Source organism: Mauremys reevesii, linkage group 9 (assembly GCF_016161935.1).
Source record: "Mauremys reevesii isolate NIE-2019 linkage group 9, ASM1616193v1, whole genome shotgun sequence".
Taxonomy (NCBI): Eukaryota; Metazoa; Chordata; order Testudines; family Geoemydidae; genus Mauremys; species Mauremys reevesii.
This window is the reverse complement of record NC_052631.1, coordinates 74,761,129-74,788,752: the sequence shown is the minus strand read 5'-3', so window position 1 is coordinate 74,788,752 and position 27,624 is coordinate 74,761,129. Positions and strand designations below refer to the sequence as shown.

The 27,624-nt window shown below is 40.2% G+C and overlaps 1 protein-coding gene across 1 annotated transcript in view; it reads right to left on the bottom strand.

Moving 5' to 3' along the window:
- CHM (CHM Rab escort protein) overlaps positions 1-16,184 on the bottom strand; it is a 147,789-nt gene extending 131,605 nt beyond the window's left edge. The window contains exon 1 of the mRNA XM_039489240.1: positions 16,061-16,184. Coding sequence (XP_039345174.1) covers positions 16,061-16,109 — 49 coding nt within the window. The 5' untranslated portion in view covers positions 16,110-16,184. The remainder of the gene's footprint in view (positions 1-16,060) is intronic.
- Between the last annotated feature and the right edge of the window lie 11,440 nt (positions 16,185-27,624).

The window sequence follows — 27,624 nt, the reverse complement described above, 5'->3', positions numbered from 1 at the left end:
TTCTGCATTGTTTTATTTTTGAATGCAGTTTCTTTTAACATAATTCTACATTTGTAAATTCAACTTTCATGATAAAGAGATTACACTACAGTACTTGTAATGGAGGAACTGAAAATACTATTTCTTTTGTTTTTTACAGTGCAAATATTTGTAATAAAAATAAATATAAAGTGAGCACAGTACATTTTGTATTGCGTTGTACTGGAAATCAATACATTGAAAATGAGGAAACATCCAAAAATATTTAAATAAATGGTATTCTATTATTGTTTAACAGCGCAATTAGTTGAGATTTTTTTAGTCACCTGACAGCCCTAAAAAAAATTCTACAGCAAAAAAATATAATTGACCTTAATATAATCCAAAATTTACTTTTAGCTTTCCCACTTCACTCTCCGTTTGATTAGCAACCATTTATTACACAATGCCCCACATGTGCAAGGTTTTCCAGTAATTACAATGAACAAGTTTCCTGATCCAAGCTGCTTATATAACATATACAGCTGCAACTGTTTGTAGGAAATGTCTCAATTCCTGAATTACTCAATGGAAATTGGATCTTTCCACTGTAACTAATATGCTTGTACCAAATTATACAGGACTTGTGGCAAAAAGTTTAAACATTTAATTCAGTTAAATCTCTCTAGTAAAGAAGCCACAAGAGGCACTTTATAATAAAAAAGTGTTGGTGGGAACCATTAAGCAAAGGAATGCAGGAAGCAAGCAGGCACTTTCAATACAAAAGTCTTCTGTAGTCACACAGCTGACCCACTGCAATACATTTTACTTGTATTAAAAAGACAGTAGTAGCTAATTCTGGGGGAGTTCACTCGAAAATCCTAATAGCAAGATCTCTGCAACAGTTAGAACTTGTAAGGCATTCATGTACAGTAACTCCTCACTTAACATTGTAGACATGTTCCTGAAAAATGCGACTTTAAGCAAAACGATGTTAAGGGAATTTAATTTCCCCATAACAATTAATGTAAATGGGCGAGGGGAGGCGGGGTTCCAGGGAATTTTTTTTTCACCAGACAAAAGACTATATACACACACAAGTTTTAAACAAACAATTTAATACTGGTACACAGCGATGATGATTGTGAAGCTTGGTTGAGGTGGTTAAGTCAGAGGGTGGGATACTTCCCAGGGAATGCCTTATTGCTAAATGATGAACTAGCAATCGGCTGTGATGAACTAGCAATCAGCTGAGCCCTCAAGGGTTAACACATTGTTAATATAGCCTCACACTCTACAAGGCAGCACAAATGGAGGGAGGGGAGACAGCATGGCAGAGACACACCGTGTGTGAGAGAGATCCACATTTCCCCTTTAAGTACACTGACGCCACACTAACTACACTGCCTTTTTAAATAGATCAGCAAGTTGAGACAGCAGCTCCTGCCAGCAAGCTCCCTCCGTCCTGAGCCCTGTTGTTGTCCCCCCTGCCCTTTGGAAATGGGGTAAGCAAGATGTAGAAGCAGGGGGGGAGAGGGACACCCTGATATTAGCCCCTTTCTTCCCCCTCCCCGCCGAGCAAGCAGGAAGCACCGAAGAGCAGCTCCAAGGCAGAGGGCAGGAGCAGCACATAGCAGTGGGGGGAGGGACAGCTGAACTGCCGGCAACTGATAGCCTGCTGAGCAACTGCCCCACAGGGAACTTGGGGGAACGGGAGCTGATAAGCTGGAGCTGGCCCTGCCCCCTTTTTGCCACCCCAAAATATAAATAAATAAATAAAGCCGCAATCGGCGGCAGCTCTACCGCACCACTTCATTCTTCGGCGGTGGGTCCCTCACTCCCTCTCGGAGGCAAGGACCCACTGCCGAATTGCCGCCAAAGACCTGGATGTGCTGCCCCTTTCTATTGGCCACCCCAAGCACCTGCTTCCTTTGCTGGTGCCTGAAGCCAGCCCTGATGGGGGGCTGCCAGTTCACCCTGGTTCTGAGCCCCCACCAGCTAGCTCCAATGGGCTGCTCTTCCTGCAAGCAGTGGACAAAGCAGGCAGCTGCCAAACGACATTATAAAGGGAGCATTGCACAACTTTAAATGAGCATGTTCTCCAATTGATCAGCAACGTAACAACGAAATAATGTTAAGTGAGCAGTTACTGTATTGTTGTGACAAGCAATGCGTAAATGCCTAGATTCAAAATGTAACTAGCTTGTGGCTTTTACCAAAAAATTATATAAAAGTAACCTAAAGAGGTTGGGGGGGGTTGTTTTTGGTTTGTTTGGTTGTAGGTGGTTCTACAGAACAATAAAGCAAGATATTTCTGGTGCTACAGCAGCCGCAAACTGAGTAACTGAATGAAATATTTAGAAAGAAAAGACGATTTGTGGATTTAAACAAGATCCTCTGATTGGCTAAAGGGAGAAGCTACAGCACATGCCTTTTTAGCTTTTTACCTGATTAAACAGAATTAACCAGCCTCACCAAAGACTCTTATGCAAAGTAAGATGCCATAGGATAAGAGGGAAGTAGCTCTCATGGACTGGAAACTGGTTAAAAGATAGGAAACCAAGGGTAGATATAAATGGCCAGTTTTCAAAATGGAGAAAAGTAACCAGTGGTGTCCCTCAGGGTCTGTTCCGAGACCAGCCCTATTCAACATATTCATAAATGAACTGGAAAAAGGGGTAAACAGTGAGGTGGCAAAATTTGCAGACGATACAAAATTACTAAAGATAGTTAAGACCCAGGCAGACTGTGAAGAGCTACAAAAGGATCTCTCAAAACTGGGTGACTGCGCAACAAAATGACAGATGAAATATACTGTTGATAAACGCATAGTAATGCACGTTGGAAAACATAAACCCAACTATACATATAAAATGATAGGGTCTAAATTAGCTATTGCCACTCAAAAATGAGATCTTGGAGTCATTGTGGATAGTTCTCTGAAAACATCCACTCAATGTGCAGCAGCAGTCAAAAAAGCAAACAGAATGCTGGGAATCATTAACAGACAATATCACATTGCCTCTATATAAATCGATGGTATGCCCACATCTTGAATACTGTGTGCAGATGTGGTCTCCCCACCTCAAAAGAGATATATTGGAATTAGAAAAGGTTCAGAAAAGGGCAACAAAAATTATTAGGGGTATGGAACGGCTTCCGTATACGGAGAGATAAATAAGACTGGGACTTTTCATCTTGGAAAAGAGACGTCTAAGGGGAGATATGATTGAGGTCTATAAAATCAGGACTGGTGTAGAGAAAGTAGATAAGGAAGTGTGTTTACTACTGCTCATAAAACAAGAACTAGGGGTCACCAAATGAAATTAATAGGCAGCAGGTTTAAAACAAATAAAAGGAAGTTATTTCTTCACACAACGCACAGTCAACCTTTGGAACTCCTTGCCAGAAGATGTTGTGAAGGCCAAGACTATAACAGGGTTCAAAAAAGACCAAGATAAATTCATGGAGAACAGGTCCATCAATGGCTATTAGCCAGGATGGGCAGGAATGGTGTCCCTAGCCTCTGTTTGCCAGAAGCTGGGAATGAGCAACAGGGGATGGGTAACGATGATTACCTGTTCTGTATCAGAGGGGTAGCCGTGTTAGTCTGGTTCTGTAAAAGCAGCAAAGAATCCTGTGGCACCTTATAGACTAACAGACGTTTTGCAGCATGAGCTTTCGTGGGTGAATGCATCCGAAGAAGTGGGTATTCACCCACTTTGCTGCTATTACCTGTTCTGTTCATCCCCTCTGGGGCGTCTGGAACTGGCCACTGCTGGAAGACAGGATACTGGCCTAGATGGACCTTTGGTCTGACTCAGTAGGGCCATTCTTATATTCATAATGACATGGAACTACCAATGAAGGAACATCAGAGGGAAAAATATAGACAGAGGTTTTGTTTGAAAGTGACTAAGCTGAATACACATGCAGAATAGAACAGCCTCGCACCCAACTTCAGTTCATCAATGAGAGAAAACACCACAGCTTCAGTAATTTGCTCTTTTGTTCCCAATGTCTGATCTATTAAACTTAAAAACTGAAGTGAGAAACAAACAGTCAAAGAAAAGTAATCAGGAATATACATATATCAGCTTTCCAAAAAACAAAATCAAGTGTCAGACGACTGAAATCATGATCAAGTATTATGCAAAGCTCTTCCTAAAGCGGTATCATAAAACAACATTATTTTACAGTGATCATAATAAGCATATTTGTCCATTCCACTCCTCTTTTAGAAGAGTCTCAGGGCCCATTAACCCTGTAGAACCAAAAAGCATGGTTCAGTGCCACTAAACTACTACTCACTACTTACGAAGAAATCATTAAAATAAAATTTAAGTATGATTTAATTCTATTGCTGAATAAATACTTTATTACTCTTAGCAGTACCACTTTTTAAAAACTCACTGGCAATTTATAACAGTTTAACAGGTCGTCTCTGCATACAACTTTTCGGTCTTTTGTGTAATACCAAAATTATTTTTCCTGTGATTTACAGTATTAGGTTTTATCCAAGTAACTCACCAGAGCATATTATAATTTCAAAGAAATTGGGGTGATGAGCCACTATAGCATATACACATGCCCCACACACAAAACTATCAATATATACAGTTTTAGCTATACTAAAAACTTTTGCATAAACAATTTGATATCACAGAGTAATGATGCTGAGATTGTCTTGTAAGTACTGAGAGAACTGGCCATCCAACTACAAGAGATTAACAGTACTATTTATACATCAAGGACCAGATGGGTTTGATTAAGGACAAAAATGTCCTGGGAACACTGGATTTGTAGGGATTCTATATATAGCATAATAAAAGCATAAATGCAGACAATATTAAACCAACCATTCCCAAGATAGGAAAAGAAAAGTCACACTGGACAAAATCCACAGACAGTTTAGGAGAGCAACCAAAGATGCAGCTATTTTTGTTTGACTTGTATCTGAGTCTTTCAAGACCTCTCTCCCTCCTTTTTCTTCTGCTTCCTTGCAGAAAGGTGGTCTGACCCTGCACTATTAATGAAGTTGTGTTCACCCTGCTGCTAATATAGACATCTTTATACTGGGGCTGGAAGCAGGGTTGCAGATTACTGGAGCCTCTGTTTTTACCCCACTTCAGTCTTGGTAGCATCAGGACCCTGAGGGTATGTCTACACTACGGGATTATTCCGATTTTACATAAACCGGTTTAGTAAAACAGATTGTATAAAATCGAGTGCACGCAGCCACACTAAGCACATTAATTCGGTGGTGTGCGTCCACGGTCCGAGGCTAGCATCGATTTCTGGAGCGTTGCACTGTGGGTAGCTATTCCATAGCTATCCCATAGTTCCCGCAGTCTCCCCTGCCCCTTGGAATTCTGGGTTGAGATCCCAGTGCCTGATGGGGCAAAAATCATTGTCGCGGGTGGTTCTGGGTAAATGTCGTCACTCATTCCTTCTTCCGGGAAACCAACGGCAGACAATCATTTTGCGCAAGTGTACTAGAGAAGCAGTGTATCAGAGAACCAGAGAGCACAGCCCCTCCATGTCAGATCCCGCCGAAATGATGAGCTGCATGCCATTCACAGGGGGTGCCCCTGCAACAACCCCACCTGTTGATTCCCTCCTCCCACAGCCTTCCTGGGCTACCGTTGCAGTGTCCCCCCCCATTTGTGTGATGAAGTAATAAAGAATGCAGGAATAAGAAACAGTGACTTGTTAGTGAGATAAAATGAGGGGAAGGCAGCCTCCAGCTGCTATGATAGTCCAGACAGTACAGAATCTTTTCTTTACACATGAAGGGTGGGGGCTGATGGAGCTCAGCCCCCTATTGCTACGATGAAGATGGTTACCAGCCATTCTGTACCATCTACTAGGAATGACCAGGAGTTTTTTACCCAGGCGCCCCCGGCCGACCTCACCTGAGGCCAGCCAGGAGCACTCACGGGCTGATGATGAGGACAGGTACCAGTCCTATTGTGCAGCACCATCTGCCACAAGACTGATGATGAGGACGGTTACCAGTCATATTGCACCATCTACCACCAGTGAGGGGGAAAGAGGATACTGCAATTGAGTGCCGCAGCATCGCGTGTACCAGCAGCATTCAGTAGACATAGGGTGACATTTAGAAGAGTCAAGAGACAATTTTTTTCCCTTTTACTTCTGGGGGTGGGTAGGGGCTGTAAATTGACGAGCTATGCCCTGAACTACCGCAGACAATGTGTTTGACCCTACAGGCATTTTGGAGCTCAGCCAAGAATGCAAATGCTTTTTGGAGACTCCAGGAACTGTGGGATAGCTTGAGTCCTCAGTCCCCGTCCCCCCCCGAGCGTCCATTTGATTCTTTGGCTTTCCGTTACGCTTGTCACGCAGCAGTGCGCTGAGTCCCTGCTATGGCGTCTGTCTGGAGATTTTTAAAAAATGCTTTGGAATTTCGTCTTCTGTAACGGAGCTCTGATAGAACAGATTTGCCTGCCCTTACAGCGATCACATCCGTACGGTCCATGCTGGAGCTCTTTTTGGATTTTGATTTCGGACTGCATCGCCACCCGGGCTGATCGGAGCTCCACGCTGGGCAAACAGGAAATGATATTCAAAAGTTGGCGGGGCTTTTCCTGTCTACCTGGCCACTGCATCCGAGTTCAGATTGCTGTCCAGAGCGGTCAGTGGCGCACTGTGGGATACCGCCCGGAGGCCAATACCGTCGATTTGCGGCCACACTAACCCTAAACCGATATGGTAATACCGATATTAGCGCTACTCCTCTCGTTAGGGAGGAGTATAAAGGGCGGTTTAAAGAGCCCTTTATATCGATATAAAGGGCCTCTTAGTGTGGACGGGTGTGGCGTTAAATCGGTTTAACGCTCCTAAAACCGGTTTAAACCCGTAGTGTAGACGAGGCCTAAGTAAGATGATCCGAGAAGTAAAGGGTTCACAGAATTGCAAAACACTCATGGTATGGCTACACTTGCAGCTGTACAGCGCTGCTGCGAGACCGCTCCCGCAGCAGCGCTTTTAAGTGCGAGTGTGGTCGCGGCGCCAGCGCTGGAAGAGAGCTCTCCCAGCGCGGCAGGTACTCCACCTCTCCATGGGGATTAGCTTACAGTGCTGGGAGCCGCGCTCCCAGCGCTGGGGCACTGTTTACACTGGCGCTTTACAGCACTGTAACTTGCTGCGCTCAGGCGGGTGTTTTTTCATACCCCTGAGCGAGAAAGTTGCAGCGCTGTAAAGCGCCAGTGTAGCCAAGGCCTCATAGTACATGAGGGAAAGGGAAGAAGCAATACAGAATATCTGTCATGGTGTCCTGTGCAAAAGACTTCTGAAGCAGAACCCTGTCCATTTTAAAAGGACTCTGAAAAGGCTTCAATGGCAGTTGCATTCTCTGAGAAGCTTTTGTATGTGATGTCCAAACTAATCAGGAATTAAATCAGTAAGGGCAAGCACTTACTCAAAGCAGAGACAGCACTTGAAAGGCAGAAAGAGTGACACCTCCAAGGCAGTCAGGTGAAAAAGTCACCGAGAGGCAAAGAAAAGGGATACCAAAAACTTTAGGTGTGGCTGTGAAAATCAGTTTTGCTCTCTTGACACTTAAAAGGGTAGGGGATTACCCATTTACAAAAAACGTAGCTCTGTCCCCTGATTTATAAACATTAATACAAGTCAATGCCACTCTGCTAGCCTATGAGATTAAACAAATATCTTTAGTTAACATTTATTTACAAAGATGATATAATGAAACTAACATATTTCAGAAGTTCACAGGAATATCATATGCTTTTATAAGTAACCCTGTCCAGCTTTTCCCTATCATGTGCCTAAATATTAACTTGTGTAAAACAAGACTGCTTATTTATGAAAAGCAGAGTAACCAAAATATAAGGAGAGAATGCAAATTATCAAGTTACAGAGAAAAATTCCTGCGGTACATCCTAAAAATATCTTGCAGCAACATTAGGAGTTATTCATTTTTCAAAATTCTCTTTTAGATCAGAATAGCTAATGTTCAGCTTCATAATTCACATCTATAATTTTTAGGTTAGTTTTCCAGGATATATCTTAAAAACTGTATTAGTATCTGGAATTGATTTTTTCTAACACTATACTTACATAAGATAAACATAAAATAAAGTACTTACACCACTCCCAGCATATCGAATAATAAATAATAGATTCCCCTGACAGGACTTTGATGACCTGGCAAAGCCCGAGTGCTTTCAGCCAAAATCATATGAAACCATAAATCACTCTTTATTTTATAGAATATTTCAAAATGGATTCCTGCTTTCTACCTTGAAAGTCATTTCATGTGTTATTTATAACCAGCGAAGACCAGAATGGAAAGAAAATTGCATAGAACTAGAAAATTTACTGTGACTGCTTTTATAAAGAATAACTTTTTTAAAAAAAATTAGAATTACTGGCAGACAAAACATGTGAATACAACCACCTTTTAGAGAACATCCTTTATTTTACAACTTGAACAGAAACCAACACAGGCCTTCTACAATATCAGACAAGTTTAAGCAATGTTAATATTACAGTATATTCCAACCAAACAAGGCAACTCAATTTAAGACAAATACTACATCCTTAATCTGTGGTGTTACAATATAAAGGGACTAACTACGTTAGAGACAGCATCAGTCTTAACTCAGAATGGTTTCTACTGTAACTTCAATGTTACTGGTTTGTCTATAATTTTCTCCTTTTAATCATCATTTAAAGAGAAGTGTATGAGCCTGAATACTTGACAGTGCCATTCTATCATGTAAATCAAGTAAACAAGTTTATGCTTTTTTCTGAAAAGGTGCGATTTTATCTAAGAGCTCATAATGTCCTCCTCCAGTACTAATAAGTATAACCAGTATTTTATTATGTCTTAATTCAAAGACTGATCCTGCAAACACACATGAATGTGAATAAATTTTCTCAAATGAATAATCCCATGGCCTTCAATGTATTACTCAAGTGAGTAAAGTGCTTGCAAGATCAGGCACTCTGAAATACTGTTCTCAGACAGATTAGGAATTCCTACTCGTTCATTTAAAATATAATTTTTTAAAAAGCACAGACTGATCAAATTGTCAGTAATGGCTTATGGAATGAATGATGTATAATATCTGTTAAACAAATCAGGTTTTTCAATTACTAGATAATTTAACCAAAATAAAACTATATACTGCATTCAAAATATAATGATATGTGAGTGGCTTTGATAGGATGTTAAAAAGCCCGACTTCTTAAATATTATGACTAAAAAACCAGAACTCACAAAAAAAGATGTTGCTATAACAGGACAAGCTTGCTTAATTTCTTAACCTGGGAAATTCAAGATGTATCCTGTGATATCTAAAGTCCTAAGGAAAGGGAGATTAAGTTTACCTTCACTTTGATAATGAAAGTTTTGTTGCTAATTTAGACCTATAGTACAGCCAAAAATAGAGCATACATTCTCATATTACACAGCTAATTTATTATATAATTTCCTTTAAAAAATGAAATTATCTTTCCATTGTATCAGGTCAAAAAAACCTGCTGTATTTAACTGGTGATCAAGGAAGTCAGTTCCTTCAGTAAATGCAACAACATTTCTCTTTACTTCATGAGTATCGTGGTATTAATTCAGAAGCTATGAGGAGGAGGAGGAAAAGAAGTGAAGTATTAGATGGAGAACTGATGACCAGAATTTAGCGTAAGGTTCCATTTTAATTAAGTTCACCATGGGGAAAACAGTTAAATGAACCTGAAATAAGAACAAATTCAAATCTAATGTCACCACTTAATTGAATCACTAAAATTACCAGATGCACAAATTATATAATCAAAAACAGGAAAAGACCATGCAAGGGTAAAATATCTTAATTACTAATATGCATTAAAAAGTCAGCATAAATATTTTAATGTTTTACAAAAATCATGTTTTTGACAATTAGACATCAATGGCTACACATTAAAAAGTTAACATTAAGTCAACACCAAAAAGCAGAGAAACACAGAACTAAGGCAATATACTAAAACTGACTATCCACAACAGCCTCTCTCTTTTGCATCTTTTGAACAGGAGCATTTTGGTTTGATAATGTTTAGTCATACTGCTATTGTAAAGATTCGTAGATTAATATGATGTAATGTTAATAGGGATTGTTTATCTAATCTGATTTCCTACACAATATTGGCCATAAAATTTCACCCAGAAATTTGTGCATCAAGTCCAGTAACTTGTGGGTCAATTAGAGCAGTGGTTTTCAACCGGGAGCCCATGGACTCCTGGGAGTCCGCAGACTATGTCTAAGATTTCCAAAGGGGTCCGTACCTCCATGTGAAATTTTGGAGAGGTCCACAAATGAAAAAAGACTGAACCAGCACATCTTTTTTAGAAAGACATCCACTTTTGATTTAAAGATTAAGTGATGGGAGAATCCACCACATTTCTTGTCAGCTTTTCCAGATGCCTTACTTCCAATATGAATGAGTCTAGCTAATTAAAATACAATGTATGTGCAATATCTGATCTCTTCTAAAGTACAACAAGGAAAAAGTAACTAAAACAAATAAAATTCACCCCCTCCAAGCTGCTAATCTCTTCCTTGTCTTTTGTCCTGACCATAAGGGCCACCTCACTGAATCCTTCCACTGACTCCCTGCTTTCCACCACAACAAACTGTACATCTCTTCAAGGCCCATCACAACTCTGCCCCTTCCTACTAACCTCTTGTTTCTTACTGTGTTTGCCTCAGCATGAAAGATGCCTGCCTCCAGCACCCATTTTGTCTGCCTCTCACTAAATGCCACTGTACATTTTTCAGTTCACCCTCATGCACGTACTTTCTCCTTCTAACCCCTCTTCAAACCCCCATTTCTGTCAGTCAACTAACAAGTATGGTAAGGGACACTTAGGGATAGATTATGGTTCTGAACTACTTAAATATTTTTATTTTAAATAAAAAAGTTTTAGAGAGAGCTAATCTAAGTAATTTATCTCAGTCCCCTTATCTTCCCCTACCTCCATCTCTTTGCTAGACTGAAGTATTCAGGATAGGGACTGAGTCTCTATGTGTTTGTAGGGTGCCTAGTACACTATGGCCCTAATCCTATTTCGAGTCTTTGGGCACTAGAAGTATACAGGCAAATAAGAGGACGTTGATTTGCTTTGAAAACCCCATGAAATTCCATTCCTACATACTATCTAAACTTTTGTACTTGATTATTTTAATTTTTGTATAAATACCTATGGCTTAGGCTCTTTTATAAACTGAAATAGATAAAATCTGATAAAAACCCTCAGTTTAGAAGATGAACAGAGTGCAACTCCTCCTTAATGGCAGATCTATTATATCACTAACAGGTAAAAGCTTCAATGCAGCAAGGACTAACAACCCCAAAGGACATAGCCTTTGTCTTACAGCACATCAATTACTAATCCACAAAGATTAACCTTCACAACATCAAGGTATTACAAAGATTAAAATCCCTATTTACTCAGTCATATAGCAAAACCCTAGCTGTACTGTCCTCAGGCAGTCTTCATCTTCTAGTAATTTCCAGCATTCAAAATAATCTCCATAGTACAACCAAAAGTGAAAGAAATGGAGACACCTTAACATTTCAGTCTAGACACGGCAAATTTTAAAACAAATTATTTGCCATGTACAGCAAGTCAATCATAAGGTTTATACTTGTTTCTGTGTATTGGGATTTTATGTTAAACATGAAAATGTGATGGTGAGCAGCCATAATTGATTTTAATTACTGAAACCTGAGTTATCTGAAACATCACAGAGTCACAAGAGAAAGTGACATGAAGCTTGGGAGATCATCATGATGTGGAGGGAACTGCAGAAGGGCTGGCTGGAACTTGTGATTTATGGGCAGGAGCTAGCTGCTCCCTGAAGTCATAACTCTGCTCTTCCGGGGTCTGAGAATAGTAAAAACAGACTTCCCCTTCAATGCCAGGCTTTAGAAAGCACTTTTCAGAGCTATACAAAATTCTGGACTTCTTACATTTTTCTGGCCTCTCTCAGACTGAGAGGAAAGAACTTGTTACTAACTAAGAAGAGTTGATAGTTAAAACCTTTCAGCAACACTTTTCTTCAGAAAGGGAAATATGCAGAGGTGAATTTACTAACAAACTGGAAATTCTGCAGCAACATGAGTTGAATGGGAAAACATTTGGAAAATGAATATGTACAGAAATAGTGATTATGCATGTCATTTTATTTACTATGAACCTATAGACAAAGACAAATTTTATTTTATTAATGTACCAATTTTTTCTACCTACATCATTTAGGCAGATATTTAGTCTATGTATTTCTTTTTAAAAATATATATATTTATACTATGAGATTTTTAAAGTCAATAGTGCTCATATACTTGCACGTGCCTACCCCAGGGGTCGGCAACCTTTCAGAAGTAGTGTGCTGAGTCTTCATTTATTCACTCTGAGTTAAAATTTTGCATGACAGTAATATATTTTAATGTTTTTGAAGGTCTCTTTCTATAAGTCTATAACATATAACTAAACTATTGTTGTATGTAAATTAAATAAGGTTTTTAAAATGTTTAAGAAGCTTCATTTAAAATTAAATTAAAATGCAGAGCCCCCTGGACCGGTGGCCAGGACCCAGGCAGCGAGAGTGCCACTGGAAATCAGCTCGTGTGATGACTTTGGCACGCGTGCCATAGGTTGCCTACCCCAGGCCTAACCTAAGGGTGAGGGAGATACCTGAAGTATACAAGCAAATAGCATCCCACTGGTTCTAGTCATGCATATTAGGTATCTAAGTTAGCCACAACAGAGTAAGAAAAATGAGAGAAACCCTTAGGCTTCAGAGTATAAATCAGTCAATAACTTACTAGAGTCAGGAAGTCTTTCCCTATGGGAAGATTATTCCATAGTTGGCAATTATAAGGTATTTTTGCACCTTTCATCAGAAGCATCAAGTACTGGCCACCACTGGAGACAAGACATTGGCTTAGATAGACAATTGATCTGAAGCAGTGAGGCAATTGCTTTCCATGTATTTTATGTTATGTGACCATGAAAAGCAATAAAACTCCATCATAGGTTTATACTCTGTCCTACCTATACTCTGTACTACCACCATCAGCAGTACTCTGGTGTCTGAGAGGCAAGATGAGTTAGCTTGGTCAAACACTGATTTGACTTTCAGGAAGAATTTTTTTTTAATTGCTTATACATCACAGATATGCAAATATGATTAAGCTTTTTCACTGTATGTGAAGAAGTGTGTAAACCGAAACTGAGGCTTGGCTGCTTTTTAATCACTAAATTTTCACAGGAAACAAATGGAGTTTTGATATACCCTGACTACCATTCCCTCTCATTCTTCTTCACATTATCTGACCACCAAGAATTGAATGGCCAGGGAAACTATTACAGTTTCTTCATTAGGTCCTCAATCCTGCTACTGATCTACACGAATAGCCCATAGAGGTCTCTTGGATCCTTTGGAACCAAGGATCTCGATTTGGTACCTTTAATAGCAGTTATGTTCACCAATGGAAAAATAGCCAGGTTTTACTATTTTTTGCTAGCCCCTATATTAACTAAAATCTTTTAACAATAATGCACACACAATAGGAATGTGTTTTTTGACTAAACCTTTTAAACAGCAAATATTCCCAGAATATGCCATTCAGGTATGTCTACCAATAAAAATCTCCTTCTGTCTCTCTCTCACCCCTAGTTTAAAGGTTCAGAAGACTGCAAGTTAATTTGAATAGCACACAATTATTTCATAAAAACAGAATGGATACAAGGATTTAAAAAAAATCTGATTTTTTTAAATTTAAATTAAAAAAGAGGCTTATTTTTAAAAAAATAAGCCTATTTAATTTAAATTATTTTAATAGACCATAATAAATTTAGGCCTTAACATAGGCTGTCAATTTCCAATTTAATTTTAAATAAAAAGAATACTAAGGAGTATGTTTTTGCTGCAAAGATTTAAAGAAAGTCAAATCCTGAACTGGTGGAAGTCACTAGCTAAGCACTTGGAACCAGAATTTGTTAAAGTACTAAACCAGCTTTTGATAGCAATAGCCTCTTCTGTGGGTGCAGAAAATATTTTCTTCATTTCTGTTCATTCAACTAGTTCAGTTCAATCATTAATTCATTTAAAGTTAAGAAACCATTGGAAGTTGAAAAAGGAGGAGAGCTTGCTCTCCTCCAATCTATGAATAAAATCTAGATGCGAGAGGATGAGATCTTCTAGTTCTAAAATCCTGAAGGGCACAGTTTCTGGTCACTATCAGTTCAATTCACTAACTACAGTTAAATAGTTTAGATACACAGTTTTAATACACAAGATATATTTTGATAAAACTTTTTTAACCTATCCAGAGCATTTAAATTAGTTTTTTTAATGTTTTATGCTAACTGAATTTGAATTTCCATCCAAAGAACATAACACAAATTGCAAGTCAAAAATTAATCTTCTAGTAAATAAGAAAAGATAATTAACATAATAAGAAATGTAAAAAATGAATGAATAGATGTAAGTCAAGCTATATATTTGGTTAAATAAATATGCATAGATATAGTGTATCCTTCTTTTCGCAAAAAGAGGCACCAAGTTTAGTATAAAGGCTATATTTAGCTGCAAATCAACATGTTTTCATGTTTACCAACCCAGGAGAGTCAAATTCTCATTAGGAAAATAATTAAGTACAAATGCAAAACTTTATTAAAACTGATTTAAATCAAAGTTTCCTTTTTGCTGATTTAAATCACTGTTTAAAAAAAATCAGTGATTTCAATTGCTCTATTTAAATCACTCCTCCTCAATAAAAAAAAAACAACAAACATGATTGCTTACTTCAAAAGGGAGAGAAAAATTACAGAGCTATAAGGTTCTGAATGAAGAGCTCGAGTCAAAGCAGACCCCATGAAGCTCCAGCAGGGTGCTTGGATCCACCCAGCCAGATCTGATTGCAGGATTGGGCTCAAAAGCTGGTGAAACTCAAGTAAGAGGATATATGGGATGGGAATAATCTTAGTTTTGTACAAAATAATTTTAGGAATAACCACAATAGTTTAAGATTTTCTATAATAAGAGCTGTTTCAGCTAGGCCAATATCACCATTGAGTTCTATGAAACAGCAAATATTTAAGCACACCTGCTCTCAGTTCAGTTATTTGGGCAGAAAATCCCCTTAAAAATCAATACTAAAGGAGAACATTTTAACAGTTTGTTTTCCTGGTAAATATTTTGCTGTGTTTTAATCAGATATTTTAGAACTACTTTAAAATGCCTCAAAATAAAACATCAACTCTTATTTATGTAAGTGAAATTTAGAGAGGTTGTCAATAACACCACATACACTACCTAAGGAGATCCTGTCACCTAAGATTTAATTTTTAAAAGCTTTAAAGGCTTAAGGATAATATTTTAACTCAACCAGGAGGAAGACCACTTAATATAGGTCTGGTCACAGGCGTATGAGAGTCTAAAAAGGCTACAGATACCAGAGGAATACCTGGTTCTGGCACCAAGACTTGAGCTCCCTTCTTCTGAGGCACAATTCATGCCTTTTGATTCCCAGTCGCTGGCCCCAACCCATGCCTCAGATTCATTGTCCATTTCCTTATCCACCTCCTTGTTAAAGTCCCAGTCCCATCCTTACCTCAGCAACACGTCCACCGCCTCATTCCCTTGATCTCTGTTCCCTAGCAGCAGCACCTGTCCTTGGTCCCAGCACTGTAGTGTACAATTCTCACCTTGCTCCATCATCCCCTCCAGCATCACCCCAGCCACTTGCTCAACTCCCCTACTTCAGCCTCGTTGCTCTGATTCCCACCCCACAAGTACAGACCTGGCACCCCGTCCTCCCTCCTCCTTAGCCTCAACTCCTCCGACCGTGCCTGCACAGCTACTGTCTCCTGCCACCGACCTCAGTCCCCCGAGCCTCCAAGCACAGCTCCCGCCTCTCAGGCACCACCTCGTCCCTACAGCTCCACACAGCCCTTGAGACCCCCTGCCTCGTCCCCCCCTCTGCTGCCCCGGCCACACAGCTCTGCCCCCGCGTCCCAGAGCGCTACCAGCCAAAGCCCAGATCCGACCCGAGGGTGCGACTCTCATACCGGTTCCTATCACCACCACATCAAACTCCGAGGGCAGATTGTCCGCCATCTTGGGAGGGGACCGATCATGTGACCTACGCTGGCGGAAATAAACCTGCAATTCGAGGCGGGCGGCTGGCGGAAGCTGCTGCGGCCGCCACTGCAGCTGTGTGCGCCTTGCATTATGGGGAGTGTAGTTCTCGCGGGTGGGACGATTCCCTTAAAGGGACGCTGGCGGTTTAACGATCGGGCTCCTGGCTGGCGGATATGCAGCTGCTGGACAGAGCAGCACGGGGGTGGGGGCAGAGCCCTGACTGTCTGCTGTGTGCCCACCCAGAGCACTTAGGGCGTGGTCAGCCTCATGCTCCTCCTGCACCCACTGGATCCTGGCTGGGAGTAGGGCGTCCCCCAGCATCAGCGCCCTTCGAAACCCGGAGACCTGCCCCCGCTGGGTCCAGCCCTGCACGCCTCGTAGTCCGGAAGAGAGACTAGCGTATTGCTGCCTGCCTCTTTCAGAGACTCGCCAAAATGCGAGGGTCTGTGTGGCTCTTATTATGAGTCAAGATTTGCTGCTCTATCCTTAGTCCAACCGTCCCCTCATTGCTGCTTTCACTCAGACACTTCCCTCCACAGTTTTGTCCTTTTGGGGGAAAGAAAAACAATCTACAGTGGGAAGTAAAAACCTATAAAATTCTATCCCTGAAAATAGCTAGTCTCCTCTGTCCACCCTCCATTCCCCTCTGTGGCTCCTGAGCTACAGTGACTCTGGAAATCACCCAGGTCATACAGTTACAGACAGTACTATCTATCCCATGAACTATTCTGCCTGCATTTAAATCATCCCATTACATTTAGTTACATGCTACTTCAATATCTTAAATATTTGTTGATTATCATCATTCTTCCATTCTTTCACATGGCTTAGCCAGGGACACAGATTTAAGCATTTTGGTTGTAGGCTGATTCCTCTAGCTCCAAAACAATTGTTATTCTGTGAATTGTCTCCAAAGTGGCAATATCTTTCTGGTAATGAGATGCCCAGAACTGAATGCAATATTACAGAGGGAAACCCTTACTTCCTCACTTCATGATTTTATATGTATGCATATGCAGCCCAAAACTGCATCAGCCTTTTTTGCTACCATCTTGTATATAATTTGAGGCCTAATTTGTTGTCCATTGTCACTCCAATAGAGACTTTCTTTCAGCATTACTGCTTTCTAGCTTTCTCCCTCTTTATGTGCTTTGGATTATTTTTCCAAGATGTATCTCATTTTGTTATTTTCTTCCTATGTTGTATCCAGTCTCTTTAGGTCCATTTGTATTATTTCTTTTTCCTCACTGGTTTTGCGTCTCTTCTTAATTTAGTATCAATCGCAAATGTCATTGGGGTGCTGTTTAATCCCTTCTCTAGATCACTTACGAAGATAATAAATAAATTAGACAAATCACTGATCCCTAGAGCTAGTTCAATAATGGAAAAATAACATCTATTTTGTGAATGCTATGGCTTCAGATCAATTTGAGTGTACTCAAGCCCTTTAGCATTCATACATTTGTGAACTTTTGAAAATAGTCAGTATGAATCAGTAATATACACAAATTCAAAATAAAATTCATGTACTTATTTTCAAACACAGATTCTAAGTACAATTAATGTATTACACATTAAAATACTTGGGTGACCAATTCTGAAGTTTGAGTATTAAATAACAGCACTAGATAATTCATAAAAACTCTATAGACTGATGTTTGTTTGTGATACCAAATCAATTTGCAAATAATGAGATTAGTCTGTGTTGGGATTCCCTCTGAGAACTCTTTCCATTTGACTTCCCAAAAACCGAGTTTGACTCCAGATTGCATCACCCAGGTATCTTTATTTGGCATACAGCAAAGCTACACTGAGTTGATCAGGTACAGGGCATACCACAAATCCAAAGTTACACAGAAAACCTCTTCCTTTATATACATTTACGCACTACATTACACTTATTAAAAGCAGCAAAGAGTCCTGTGGCACCTTATAGACTAACAGATGTTTTGGAGCATGAGCTTTCGTGGGTGAATACCCACTTCATCAGATGCACTTATTGTATACTTACACTTATTGTACATTACATCATATGTTTTGGCATGGCTTGGTTAATTGGTAGGAACTTATCTCTGTACAGTGTGCTCTATCCATGTGCTGTTCATGCATAATCTGACCTCTAATTTACATTTAGGTTTGTTTCCTAATACTGTACGGGGAGCCTTTGGCAAACCAGTAAAGTGCTTGAAACCACTATGGCTTATTGTTAAAGGCGGCCTAGTCAGCAAGCTGTAATTTGGCCATTTAGCAATCTCATCTTGACCAAGGCAGGAGGGGAGGGGATTTGGGTGCCACAAAAAGGGCAGCTTGACCCTGCATCCTTCCTGATAAGAATTGTTTTGGAGTTGCTGATACATTTTAGAAGAGCAGGATGTTCCCCAGGAATGTCTATTGGGGTCTCAAGGCCTCAGCCTCTGGAAAAAAACACACCTGGTTAATCAATAATCAGAAGGAACTTCTTGCTTGATCATTGAAATGTTTACTTAACAAGGTTTCTTTAAGGCATATATCATTCTATTACTAATGTATAAATAAGGGGAAAAAGCTTGAGATTGTGGAACTCATTTGGGAACTCTTCGGGACTGATCTCTCCCTCTGGATGCATCTTCTGTTCCCCACCGGCAGATGGGCTGCCTCTGTGTCACTCAAAAGCCACACTCAGTTTTGGTAATTATCAAGGGTTGGGAGTGTTTTACTAATCTTGCTGCGGACGTGTGTAAGTGCTTGAGACTAGTAAAGTTTAGCTTTAAGTGAAAGCACTCTTGTGTTGTCCTGTTTGTGCCAGCCATCTAGCGGTCAGACGGCCATGTCTCCCCGATTTATTTCCTGACACCTCCTCGCACAGAGTAAAAGTTACCAAGAGCTTTGGGTTGAAAGAACCCTGGGTAACAATACCAGGAAGTTTCTGCTGATCTTAGCTAGCCATCTTGATTCCAGAAGACTGCTTGTTATGACAACTTAACCTTCCATGCACTTTCCCAATCATGCCCACTATGAAATTGGCAAGTTATTTATGTCAAGCCAGGCTGTGAATGCTTAAAAAAAGGTAAAAATTCATTGAATTGTATATTCTGTTAATACAATTTGACTAGCAGAATATCATTCAATTATTTCCAACTCACCTCTCCCCAGTTTAATACTATGCATTTATCATATATTATAACTTTGACACATTTGTTTATGATCCTTTGGCCAGTTTCAAATCGATGTGACAATGTTCATATCCAGCTGATTTTATTTAATACTGAGAATAAGATTTCATAGACCACTCTGCTGGAGGCTTAGTTAAATTACAAATATGCTATTTCTATGGTACAACTTAACCTTATCCTCTAATTTAGAAATTCTGGCAAAAAAGTTGTCAAATTTGTTTGGTGAGAGGTGTTCTTTAAAATAAATGCTGTCCATTTCTTATACTATAAAGTTTAGGGCTAAATTATTATACTCATACTCAACATATCTTGCCATTTGCAATATTTAATGATTTTTCTCATGATGTTTATTTCATTATTTTATTGACAAAATATATTTTATAAAGTCTACCTTAATTTTAATTGTCTACACTTATTTCATTTATTTTGCTTGTTGAAGATAGATTTTAAAAGGGAGCTTAGACTCCCAACCATTTTTTAATAATTAATTTAATTCCTTTCCACATTTATTAACAAGCCAACATTACTTCCAGTACTGGTATTACTTTGTTCTCTGTTATATTTAAAAATTCCTTCTTAGTTTCCTTAACCCCTTCAGCTAGCATTTACTTCTTTCTTTCTGTCATCATCTCTTCCCTGAAAATCTTAACAGACCCTTAGCACTCATTTGATTTTCTCCCTTCTTTTCCAGTGAGATCTAGGTAAAAGAGTGGTGAAACAAAAGAAAAGGTGGCCAGTGTACTATCAGGGTCCCACTGTTGCTACTTCAGGGTGATGCACCAGGAATGACAGGAGATATAAACAAAAACCTTAAGTAGATACAGCTATAGTGATTAAGGGTGGGATCCCCAAAGAGACTTAGGAGTTGCCATGCTGAATGCCTAATTTTTGTGTGTCTTGGAAAATCACAGGAACAACACTGTGAATGATCCACAAAGCAGGCAAGGAGCCTATGCAATGAACTGGAAGAGATGGGCAGCTAAGAATGCAATCCACAAAAGCCAGTATGCTAGGCGGTGAGCCACCTAAACTAGCCAATAGGAGATGCAGATGACAGGGGTGTGTGCTAAGCCCTGCCCCTCTCTCAGAGATAGGCAACTTAGTCTGGGCTGCAAAGAGGCACCTATCTTTCCTGAGTGATGCATGAACAGGAACCCAGTGCCTGAAGCCAGGCAGCTTAGGCATCTAAGCCACTTCCTACAGGAATGAGTTAGGTGCCTGAGTCACACCACACAAAATGTCTGGTGAGCTAACAGGTGGTTATGGTGGCAGCCACCTTATTACTTTTAGCCCAGTGGTTAGCGCACTTGCCTGGGATGTGGGTGACCCAGGTTCAATTTCTCTCTCTCTACCAGAGCGGGAGAAAGAATTTAAACGGGTCTCCCATTTCTCAGGAGTGGGCTCTAACCACTGAGCTATGGGATATTCTCTCAATCGCTGCTGTTGAATCTGTTCTACTGTGCATAAATAAAGAAACAGAGATTGGAGCGGGGTACTGGACTTAGGGTCACCCAGTACCTGGACTACAGAGTCTCTCTCTCTCTCTCTCTCTGGAGGTTAGGCACCTACAGCATTCACCAAATGCTCAGCACCCATACTTGGAACCAGATTTTCAAAAGAGCTCAACATCCAGCAAATCCTATTGTAGAACTTTTGGCCAGATTTTCAGAAGAGATTGGCATCAAATTTGCTGGACTCCTTTGAAAATCTAGTATTTATTATGGTACCTAAATGAAAGATGAGCAATTCTGAAAACCCCAGCCTTAGTAATTTAAGTAAGATTACAATGAGCTAGAAATACCTATCCTAAGTACAAAAGGATAACATGTAGACAGAGTTTCATTTTTTATTCTGCGTTTATTGCCTTGTGAATGTTTAAACTAAATTCTTAATGTTATTTGAATGTGTGTGTGAATATATTCAAGTCTTAACATCTTAAATCATAAGTAATAATAAACCAACCAGTAGCCTGTTAACACCTTATTACAAGTCCCTTGCTCACACAGCAAAAGAATGGAAAAAATAGTAGAAAACAACTAATGGAAAACAGAGACCACCTCAGCCCTAAAGTTCCACCAGACATGGTAAAGTTCATACACAACGGAATCCTTGTTAATAGGACACAAGCCGGAAAGTTTAGGAACCACAGTGTTCTAGTGGAAAACTTCAAACAACATTAAAGACAAATATAAAATGTGTTCACACATCGGGGCTTCTCAATAGGCTAAGAAACAAATAGATGAAGAAAATCAATAGTTATAATATTTAAGGCTAAACAAACAATGATAGATTCTAATGATATAAAAGTAGTAAGACCAAATCTTATATCCCTTATAATTATCCTAGCAGCCGTTTTGCAAAAACTTGTTTACAGTTTTCCTGTCCTGCAGTCTCTGTAGCCCTATCCTATTAACAAAGGCTATCTTTTCTTTGTTTTTCACCCTCAACAACAACTGTTCAGCCCCAAATACTTCACAATGTTGATCATCCCTGTCCTAAATGTTTTGAGATGAAAAGCAAATACCATCATATCATTGAGAATGTTATAATCTATAATGTAATATTTTATGAAATGTGACAGAAAGTGATTATAAATTCTCCTCTCAGACCCTTTTCTTGCTAAGAAAAGGAAGTGTGCATGAAAACATTTCAAGTATTTAAACTTGAGAATATGTTTTATGATTTAATACCATTCTAAAAGTGCACAGGGGTAGAGTGATTTCCCTATCAATGTCTTCCTGTATCCAAAGTGCCCAACTATTTATCCCATCACAAAATGCTGTTGTTTGGTTCTCTGAGCTCCTGCTAGCTTCATTCATAAGATGGCAATCAGTACAATCCTATTTCATGATGACAGTCATTATCCACTGGACCAGAAATTCTTCTTAGTACTAGTTTATTTGACAAAATGTTCATCTAGGATCCTTAACTGCTGGATTTGTCAAGCTCTGCAATGAAAAAAATACTTCTCTGTACTGTTCAGTTTTAGTATTGGCAACTGTAAAACAAATAAAAGAGAAAAACAATATATAAATATGAATAATTTTATGGGAATGTCATGGACCTTTTGAAAATGTCTTACCATGTTTTTCTCTTTAGCTATTTAATTGCAATGTCATAGTAACGGAAAGCAGCATACCCAATTCTGCACGGCTGAATAACCGCATTCAATAAAGAAGATTTAACAGAGTAAATCAAACACTGGATTAAACATTTTCTGCATAACAGACCACAAAATGGGCATTCATTTTACCAATAGATCCTCTGCATTAGAAACAAATAGAAGTGCACACCAGCATAATTAAATTGCACATTCAGTGGCCTCATTGCAGAATTTCCCTACGTTATATTGAAGTAGGACCCAGTCAATTAGAATTGCCTAAACACATTCAAGAATGCACATTGACAAGATTAAAGGTAAAAACTGTACCGATTTACATTCAATAAATTAATTTGTTTTCTTTGTTTTGGTTTTTTATCAGCAAGGTTTGAACTAATACATAATCCAGCACAGCATTTTAACAAATGATTCAAACCGCATCATTAAAATAATAAAAGTTCAGAAAGACATTCAAATCTGATGTTATGATTTCATGTTTAGTCTTCTGATGTTCATAGTCTTCCATTTTTACCAATTATTTTCCATATTTTTGTGAACTTTCAGCAAAATATGTTTTTTCCTTTATGCCTGATATTCGAGCTTTTTCATGTATTTACAGAATTTAACTTTTGACTTTAAAAGTCTGCCTTTCACAGTAGCGTAAAATAGTTATACTTAGTTCTTAATCTTTGTCAAACCACTTTACAAACACATACTTATCCTTGCAACAGGTCTGTGAAATAATTAAGTATTTTTGTCTCCATTTCACAAATGGAAAAAACTGAAGCAAAACATTTAAGTCACATGCCTAGAACCACAGAAGAAGTCATGTCCACAAATTTTGCTTTTTAAATCCTTTTATGTTAACTATAGTCAAAAAGGATTTGGATACCCCCTTTCCATTAGGAAATTTTCCTTAATGTAGCCTCCCAATCTTTAATGTGTTTTATCCTTACAACTCTCCTTGGAGGTACTATTATTCCCCATCTTAGGGTATGTCTACACTATGAAATTAGGTCAATTTTATATAAGTTGATTTTTAGAAATCAATTTTATAGTCGGTTGTGTATGTCCACACTAAGCGCATTAAGTCATCCGAGTGTGTCCTCACCACCGTGGCTAGCATCGACTTACAGAGCAGTGCACTGCGGGTAGCTATCCCACAGTTTCCGCAGTCTCCGCCGCCCATTGGAATTCTGGGTTAAGCTCCCAATGCCTGATGGGGCAAAAATATTGTCGCGGGTGACTAGTATCAGGGAAGATCCCTGTCAGCCAAACATTAACAGCTCAGCATGAATGGGCCTCCCCTCACCGGGTGGCTAACAGCAGGGATGATTTCTTTTCAGCCAAAGGCAAACAACCCAGCAGGAATGGGCACCTATGAATGTCCCCTTAAACAAATTTCCCGTATTTCAACCAGGTGACCATGAATGATATCACTCTCCTGAGCAGGGGCGGCTCTAGGTATTTTGCCGCCCCAAGCACGGCAGGCAGGCTGCCTTTGGTGGCTTGCCTGCGGGAGGTCCCCGGTCCCGCGGATTCGGCGGCATGCCTGCGGGAGGTCCGCCAAAGCCACGGGAACAGCAGACCCTCCACAGGCATGCCGCTGAAGGCAGCCTGCCTGCCGCCCTCACGGAGACCGGCAGAGCACCCCCCATGGCTTGCCGCCCCAAGCACGCGCTTGGCGTGCTGGGGCCTGGAGCCGCCCCTGCTCCTGAGGCTAACGCAGAGAGATAAAGAATGGATGTTGCTTGAATGGTACCAAAGCCCAGACCCATTCGCTGCAATGTTTTGTTCTGCAATGATTCCAGACTACTTGCTACTGGCTTGACATGGTAAAGTGTCCTACCATGGAAGATGGAATAAGGATCCCCTACCCAGAAACCTTTTGCAAAGGCTTTTAGAGTAGCTCCAGGAGAGCTTCATGGAGATGTCCCTGGAGGATTTCAGCTCCATCCCTAGACACGTTAACAGATTTTTCCAGTAGCTATACAGGCCGCGAATGCATCCCAAGTCTTCAGGGCAAATTAATCATTAAACATGCTTGCTTTTAAACCTTGTATTATATTACAAAGTGTGACAAAGTTCCTTCTCTATCTTGGTGGGTCCTGCGCTTATTGGCAGATTTGTTCGCCTCAGAGATTCACCATGTGGGTCAGGGAATAGCCCAGAGACCTTCTCCTCTGGTAGAACCCACAGTCCAGGTCAATTCCTCCTGTGTCTGATCAGAAGTTGGGAGGTTTGGGGGGAACCTGGGCCCGCCTCTACTCCAGGTTCCAGGCCAAGGCCCTGTGGATTGCAGCAGTATAGAGTGCCTCCTGGAACAGCTGTGCGACAGCTACAACTCCCTAGGCTACTTCCTCATGGCCTCCTCCCAATACCTTCTTTATCCTCACCACCGGACCTTCCTCCTGGTGTCTGATAATGCTTGTACTCTTCAATCCTCCAGGACTACACCTTCCCACTCTCAGCTCCTAGTGCCTCTTGCTCCCAGCTCCTCGCATGCACTCTACAAACTGAAGTGAGGTTCTTTTTAAACTCAGGTGCCCTGATTAGCCAGCCTGTCCTAATTGATTCTTGCAATTTCTTCTTAATTGGCTCCAGGTGTCCTAATTAGCCTGCCTGCCTTAATTGGTTCCAGCAAGTTCCTGCTTGTTCTGGAACTGCTGCTGTTACCTTACCCAGGGAAAAGGGATCTACTTAATCTGGGATTAATATATCTGCCTTCTAACACTCTCCTGTAGCCATCTGGCCTGTCCCTGTCACAAAAGGTACACTCACCAATGGTGCCTTCTCCGTTTCATGGTCCGGGAGCCCACTTTGGGAGGGTTGGGAGGGTATTGGCTCCAGGGTGATGAATAGTTCCTGGCTTCTGGGGAGAAGGGATTCTCCGCTTGCCTGCTGTGCACTCTCCTCCTCATCATCATCTTCCTCATCCACAAAATCCTCATCCCTGTTGTGTGAGACTCCCCCCTTGCAGGTGTCCATGGACAGTGGTGGGGTAGTGGTAGGGCCCCCCGCCCAGAATTGCATGCAGCTCATCATAGAAGCGGCATATATGGGGCTCTGACCCAGAGTGACCATTTGCGTCCTTTGTTTTTTGGTAGGCTTGCCTCAGCCCCTTAACTTTCATGTGGCACTGCTGTGTGTCCCTGTTGTACCCTCTGTCCATCATGCCCCTGGAGATTTTGGCAAATATATTGGCATTTCATCTTTTGGAACAGAGTTCTGCCTGCACAGATTCTTCTCCCCATACAGCAATCAGATCCAGTACCTCCCATTTGGTCCATGCTGGAGCTCTTTTGCAATTCTGGGACTCCATGGTCACCTGTGCTGATGAGCTCTCCATGGTCACCTGTGCTGATCAGCTCGCCACGTGGGCCAAACAGGAAATGAAATTCAAAAGTTCCCAGGGCTTTTCTTGTCTACCTGGCTAGTGCATCTGAGTTGAGAGTGCTGTCCAGAGCAGTCACAATAGAGCACTCAGGGATAGCTCCCAGAGGCCAATATCATCGAATTGCGTCCACACTACCCCAAATTTGACCCAGCAAGGTCGATTTTAGCGCTAAACCCCTCACCATGGAGGAGTACAGAAATCGATTTTAAGAGCCCTTTAAGTCGACAAAACAGGCTTGGTTGTGTGGACGGGTGCAGGGTTAAATCAACCTAACGCTGCTAAATTCGACCTAAACTCGTAGTGTAGACCAGGGTTGAGAGTTGAGGAACTGAGGCACAGAAGGACTGATCCAGCTCCCATTGAAGGTAATGGGAGTCTTGCCATTTACTTTAATGGACTGGGACTTAAGTGACTTGCCCAAGGTCACAAAGGAAGTCTGTGGTGGTAAAAATAATTGTACCTGGATCTCCCAAGATCCCAGGCTTAAGGTTAGAGCACTAATTACTATCCCATCTTTCCTGCCTCTAGTTCGCCTGCACCTGATGACTGTCATAAAGACTCTTGTGCACTAACCCAGCAAACAATTTGACCACGTGTTTAGTTTTATGTATGTGAGTAATCCCACTGACTTCAATGTCTTTGCAAAAAGCCTTTCTGGTCATTGGTCAAAGTCAGAGGTGCTTCTATCCACTACATGCATCCCTGCATTGATTAAAAAATATTTTATTTACTTAAGAATTGTCATTCTAGAAAGTTTAGTTGATCGGCTAAAAGTCAATATTTCCCTATTTACTGATAGGTTAAAAAAAAACAGATGAAGGGGAAAATCAACCTCTTTTGTGACAGATGGGAAATTATTATGATGTTTCCTATGCCTCAGTTATTTACACATTAACGGTGATACCATACCACATTCTAAATACTTTAAAAAAAATTTTTAAAAGAATCCTGCAAATTATGAAAACTTTGAAGCCAAAATCAAAAGTATTTTTAGACAAAATCCTCAAAGAATTTCTTTTAAAAAATCTGTTACACATTGAAAAGGTCTTGAAAATATCCCAAGTGAACCACTCAATGCAAAAATAGTTACCCTTCCAAAAGAAGAAGAACAAAAAAGATGCAAACAATTGCAGTAATGCTCTTAGAGACATAATTAACTTTTTCTTAAAAAGAAAGAAGCAGGTATGGATACAATTTTTAAAATTTCCTATCACAGACTGAGATAAATCAATGATGGAAGTGATTTCCCCATTAAGTTTTCTTTTATTTGACTGAGAGAACAAAGAAACCTTTTGCTAGCTTACAGTGAAAGGCTAAATAGGAAAGAATTAAGTTAAAATCCTTATTTTTAATGCAAAAGAGTGGCTTAAACATATCAACTGCAAAGCTGCATCACCAGTGTACAGCTTTGACCTGTATTTTTTAAGAAAAGTAAGCTCTAAAGCAGTAGGCTTAACTCTGAGAAATCAATGGATGAAAGTCATTTTTTAAGACGAGGATAGGTGATACATGTTCCATTCTCCTACTAAGGCTCACATTCACCAATTAAAAATAGCACTTTACACTACTCAGGTATGAGGTAAATTATGGGATTTTTTAGGGAGAAGGGAAAATCTCAGAACAGAGCTAGATTGTGTTCAGTAGTCCCTATGTGAGCATGCAGGGCAAGGAATCTCTTTCCTACATCCCTTCTATAATCACATATGAGCCAATGTGTAAAGGATTCTGCAGAATTAGTGCCATAATCAATGCTACCCTGTGCAAAGTGGGTACAGAGGGGTACTATAGCCTTGATCAATCTGCACTAGGCCAGAAAATCTGACAGGATATGGAGGGGAGAAT